Source organism: Cydia fagiglandana, chromosome 5 (assembly GCF_963556715.1).
Source record: "Cydia fagiglandana chromosome 5, ilCydFagi1.1, whole genome shotgun sequence".
Classification (NCBI taxonomy): Eukaryota; Metazoa; Arthropoda; class Insecta; order Lepidoptera; family Tortricidae; genus Cydia; species Cydia fagiglandana.
This window is the reverse complement of record NC_085936.1, coordinates 8,119,515-8,125,752: the sequence shown is the minus strand read 5'-3', so window position 1 is coordinate 8,125,752 and position 6,238 is coordinate 8,119,515. Positions and strand designations below refer to the sequence as shown.

General features: G+C 38.1%; 1 protein-coding gene across 1 annotated transcript; it reads right to left on the bottom strand.

Moving 5' to 3' along the window:
• Window positions 1–2,396: 2,396 nt before the first annotated feature.
• LOC134664808 (aquaporin AQPAe.a-like) lies at window positions 2,397–3,209 on the bottom strand. The gene has a single exon (XM_063521548.1). It carries the CDS (start codon window positions 3,174–3,176, stop codon window positions 2,409–2,411), a length of 768 nt encoding a protein of 255 aa, XP_063377618.1. The 5' UTR covers window positions 3,177–3,209; the 3' UTR covers window positions 2,397–2,408.
• Window positions 3,210–6,238: the final 3,029 nt, after the last annotated feature.

Here is a 6,238-nt window from a genome sequence, read left to right as displayed (position 1 = left end):
AAGAGTGAACAGGCACCTTCTGGGCGAGCTCGCTACATCGTAGGCCACGTCTACGCCTCGGCTAGTCTGTGGTTGGTCTGTGGCCATGAGTAAGCCCATTCATAATAATATAAAAAAAAATACATGACGTACGTACATTATTACCGTAACATCGTAAAGAAACCAAAAGCGATTGGAAACTGTGAAGTTGTATCATCGTACATATACTTGGGGTCATTGATCTCAGACAGCGGAGGCTCCGTAGATGAAATCAAGCGACGCATAGCTATTACTAGGTCTGCAATGGAGAAACTCTGCAAGATATGGAGAGACCGTAACATCACAAAGGCAACGAAGACTCGCCTCGTAAGATCTCTCGTTTTCCCAGTGTTGCTTTACGGTGCTGAAACGTGGACAGTGAGAGAGAGTGAACTAAAACGCATTGATGCTTTGGAAATGTGGTGCTGGAGAAGGATGCTGCGGATATCATGGACTCAGCGTCGCACTAATATATCCATTCTCCAGGAGCTCAAAGTTACACAAAGACTTTCGGCAATCGTTCACTCTCGTATCCTTAGCTACTTCGGTCACGTTACGCGCAGGGAAGACGACGCCATGGAGAGGCTGGTAGTTCAAGGCAGAGTGGATGGCACAAGACCCAGATTGCGGCCTTCAATGCGATGGACCGACCAAATTAAAACTCTCACCGGGTCACCTTTAAATCTGTGCGTGCGGAATGCAATAAATAGAGAAGCATGGCCGGAAACAACAAAAAAGGCCGTACAACGACCTCAATGACCACGACTGCTCTGACAAGAGTATCCGACTAAGAAGAAGAAGAAGAGACGTACATTATTGCCATACGTAAGCTGTTTGCAGCGACACTATCTCAGGGTTAAATAAACTGTTGTCAGGCTTTAAATTACCTAAATAATTACTTATCAATCAGATCACACATCTCTTTCTTATATGCGACCCTGATCTCATTCCAAGGCAAGCCCTCGGATGGATCCCGCAAGGTTAAGGGGAAAGGTGGCAATCCAAGCGCGGTATACAAGTTGAATGTAGCGGGCTAACCTCGCTCACGATGAAACACGCAGCCCGAGACTCAACACGGTGATGGCGTGGCAGTGTGAACGCCCTCTGACCTACCTCGCAATATTTTATCCGTACCTATGTACTTAATGTTACCTTTGGTACCTATTTGTTAAGTCCATTAATATATCAGACAGGAAGTCAATAAAGTAAAATTTGGTAAACAGATGGTGGTTGACAGATGTAAACTTTAATGTAATATAAGAGAGTAGAGACTGCACGATCCCACAGTCAAACCGTGTAAACTGTTTTGTGGGACATTGTATCTGTATAAGCTGTATACTTTTATGTTAATAAATAAATAATAAAAGTAGGCGAATCATTTATCAAGCAAAAAGTAAGAGAAATGTACAATACTTTGGAGCCATCAATTATTTATTATTTTTACATTGCTTATCTCTGTGGTATTTTGGTTTTCCTTATAGTATACTCGGAGGACTAGATAAGGAAAATGAACTTGGGAAAATGTCGTCCTAACCTCGAATGGTAAATAAATAAATGGATAAATAAATATTATAGGACAATTTTACTGTAGGTACATACACAGATCGACCTAGTCGCACATAATGCGTTTCATTTGATGTGATGCCTATTGTGATGTGATTTGAATTCTGAATTACACAAGGATCGTAAATATAAATTGCGTAACAGATAATAGTAGTTAGTGTTCGGTAGCCATACGCATAAACAACTTAGGTACATGTTATACGCAGTGTTATTTGATATATCGACATTGGGATTATAGATTTAACGGTAGTGTATCTTGTCACATTGATTAACATGAAGCGCATTGATAAGCGTTGGTAGCCTAACGGTATGTCGCTCGCCTTTTTAACAGGCGCCGTCGTGGATTCTAAATAAACAACAGATCGAACGATTCTTTGAAATTTACTATCAAAATATCATCCGTATTATTCTATTTTTTATTAAAAATAAAATAATACGGATGATATTTTGTTAGGATATTTCGTAAGGCGTACTCAACCCTTATTAGTACAAGGTGATATTTTTCCCACTAGGACTATTCATATACAATCTATAGGTGGAAGTGGAACTAAAGTAGCACCATTCATGTATTTTTAAATATGTACATAAAAAATTCTATGTAATTTTTAGCTAATATCAAAAATTTCAAGTCAACATTTTACTACAATATGTGTCAATGTCTTGTGTTTGCCTACCTGGCCTACCGCGGCAAAATTGCTAGCCACGAGTAAGTACATGCATAAAATATTGTACACGTAAGTTCAGTTCAAATAAGAAGACAACAGGTAATAATAAAAAATATAATTTTATTGGAGATATAAAAAAATCTTAGCACCTAAGTAGTAGTCTTATAACGATTTTCTCGGTTTTTCGAGCCATATAAACATGTATAACCCTGCTATGAAAGTTCCAAGGAGCGGTCCTAACCAATAGACCCACTGTGCAGCCCATTTACCGGCCACCAGCGCTGGGCCGAGCGTGCGAGCCGGGTTCATGCTAGCCCCGGTCAGCGGCCCACCCGCCAACGACAAACCAGCCACAGTCAGCCCAAATTTGATCGCAGTAGATTCCTGGTTCTTCTCATTAACAGGATCCCAAAGTGCACAGGTTGTGAGACAAAGTGTGCACGTCAAGACCGCTTCTATAACAACAGCTTGCCACGCCTCGAGCCGCACGTGGGGCTGCGTCACGCACACTCCCTCCGTAACAAAATCCACTGGTGACACATTTAATAAAACCCACGACGCAAAAGTAGATCCCAAAACTTGTGCAATGAAATAGCATACTCCTAACACTATTGATATCTTACCCCAGAATATTGATAGTAGAGTTATGCAGGGGTTCATATGTGCCCCAGAAATGTGACCAAACGTTTGCACGTTTATCAGAACCGCAAACCCGAATGTGAGCGGCGCGTACATGGGCGGCATAGGGTCGAACCCGTCTATAGGTATGCATGACGCACATCCCAAAAATATCAGTAAGAACGTGGCAACAACCTCCGATACAAGCTTGGTCCAGTTTGAACGGCACCAGGATACCACAACGGTCGAAGCATCATGTTTAACTTTGTTTTCTGCCACCGTAACGATCGATTCCATGTTAGTTAAAACCATTGTAATTTTTTCAAATTCTTTATATGTATTAGGCAAGAAGCGCCATTAGTCGCTTCACTTCACGCACATTGAGCCATAAGTGGTTCATTGTCCGGCCATTGTTTATAGGTAACAGTAAAGTGCGAATGACGGAAACACAATCCTGTTAAAATAATCGAAAGTGAATATCCTCGCGAGCGAAATACGCGGCGGCGCGCCTGTGCTGAGGTTTAAGTAATATTGACGTCTCTACAGCTATACAGCGACATGGAACCAGTTATCAAGCCGGATTAGCGCTACAATAACCCCAATTATAAGACGCAGCTCATACGCTTATACTTTATTTAAAATATGATAAACCTACAAAGTAATCCTTTATAGTTTATAGATACTATATTTAAATATTAAAAGTGCCTACCTAGTAAAATTCCATTATTTGAGTATTTTTCTTTATTGTTATCCGTTTATTACTATTTTTACGACTGTGTTGGTTACATTTCTTAGATGTGAGATCTTTACTCTCACATTTCAGTTATCTTAATATGATTAAGTAAGTATTTTAGCTTTTTATTTGAGATTAGAGTAAGATAATCAAGACCACTTGGTAAGAAAATTCCATATTTTAATATGGCTTATGAACTCGCGTTTTTTGTTTTATTACGAACAAACGCAATTTTTTTTATATACAAACAGGGAGGCAAACGAGCAGACCAATCGCATGTTATACATAAACAAATTAACAACGACAAAGATTATATTAAAGATTATTATTAGGTACAAAACAGTTCTGTACTGGGGGAAAAAATGAAGTTTAGTAATAATTATAGACGTTTCACTATTTCTGTAAAGTTTATTTATTTCTACAAACAGCTCAGTAATCCTAAATCTAATTTCAACAAACAGATAATAGAAATTGCAAGAACTAATAGAAATTGCAAAAGTCAATTTGTTCCTATTAGTTGACTCTCCTTGTCCCCGGATTAAGTTTATTTTTGTAATTCTAAGTGTGTTTTTGTTATCCTTTTCTCTCAGTGTAGATTCAGCTTACTGTGGGACTTAGTCAATCTGTGTAAGAGTGTCCTATAATATTTATTTATTTATGTATTTATGTATGTATGTATGTATGTATGTATGTATAAACTCTTTATTGTACAAAACACAAAATTATGTCACAGGATAGGCAGTACAAAGGCGAACTTATCCCTTTAAGGGATTTCTTCCAGTTAATCTTTTATTATTTATTATCAACATTACATCCGCTGTATGTAGGCACGAAACAAAATACAGAGTGTCTATATTTATTGAAAGGAAGAAAGAAGAAGAAGGAAAATACATCCCGAATCCCGAACACACACTTAGCCATTTGTTTTTACAGTCCCAATTAATAGTGTGCTGCTCTGCAGCGGCGCCACCATAATGAATACCAATGAATTATATGGTGAAATGATGTACCTAAAAGGTACATCATGTACATATAATGTTTATGACTGTACCTGTGATACGAAACGAAATAATCGGCATTGAAAGTGGCGCCGCTGGAGAGCATACTCCCCAGCGGCGCCACACAGTACTCATAGATAGAAATGATATTAGCTATTTTTTTCTTATGTAAATTGATGTACTAATGCTGTTTATTACGTACCTATTGGAAAAAAGAATTATTTTGCATTAATTAGTGATTTTATTTACATTTTAATTCCGCGTTCCGCCTAAACGGTACGAGTTGTAAGAGAGGCGCGCGGGTGAGCGAGATGGAGATAGAAATTCTTCCCGCGGGACCGCGCTCCCGCGGCTCGCTCCGATTTTCAATAATGAATATTTTTGTTTATGCTTTCGTTATGTTTCTGTGTCTGTACTTCTGTATCAAAAGGAAAGTTATATTAAGTACGTTGTATTGTTTTATATTGAAAAGTATACAGGGTGATTCATGAGACGTGAGCAGGACTAATCCTGCACAATCAGTAACTGATAATTGATCGATCACCGTCGTATGTAGGTGAAACAACCACACTTTTTCTTATTTTTCAACTTTTTGGTGAGGGCAAATTTAATTCTCTACAATCATGGTCACCCTACAAGACCTAATTAATAAACATAAAACCTCTTTTACGAAGAAAATAAAATGTCAAACCTGAGTGAGATACGAGTTTTCAAAAGTAAGCAAACCGTGATGACAGTGATGACATTCAATTTGACACAGAATATCGCTAGTTTAGTATTCCAATGTTAGAGTGACCATCTATGTCGTAAATAAATTATTAACTTTTTTTTTCAACACGACTAGAAAATTAACGTTAACCTCACTAATACTGATAGGAAACAGTTGCTTATAATATACGAAATGCACAGTGTTAGTCCTGCTCACGTCTCCTGAATCACCCTGTATAATTAAATAACATTTTCTGTATGATAGCGTCAGACTACAGAAAGTATGCAGCGCTAAATAAAAAGTAGCTTTTAGAAATCAGTATGTGCCAACACCATAGAAAAAGGATTAAATAGTCTTGATACTTGTGAAATTTCGACCATATTTCGTCATACGTTGTATTTTTTTATAATTAAAAGTATATACTTTTAATTAAAAACATTTTCTGTATGATAGTTTGAGATCCAGGTCGATCCAGATCGAAATCCACGACAACGCATGATTCCAAGACCTTGCCCGAAAACGCGCAAAGAGGCACAATCCACCTGATGATGCCGACATGACTCCCTGCTTCAGCTGCCATAAATGCGGTCGCAAATGCCGGTCCCGCATTGGCTTATACAGCCACGAGAGACAATGTTCCTCGCTAACAGACGCTGCATAAATCATCTGCCATGATGCTAAAGGCCTGAATGATGAGTTTGAGATAAGAATTTTATCTTGTTTCATTGCGTTTTTCGGTAGTCGGGTTTTGGTTTTTGAACTTATTATTATCAATAATAATTTTGTTCTGGCTTTCGTTATGTTTATGTTTCTGTAAAAAGAAAAATAGTTGTTTTACAAGGGGCAAAGTTGTTTAACCGCTCGTTTTCAAGCTAAAGCATGGTTTCAAAGCATGAGCGACAGTTTAAAAGTCAATTCTGCTAGCAAACATAAG

Coding starts and splice junctions, on each gene's coding strand:
- LOC134664808 (XM_063521548.1), bottom strand. CDS start 3,176: ATGGTTTTAACTAACATGGAATCGATCGTTACGGTGGCAGAAAACAAA.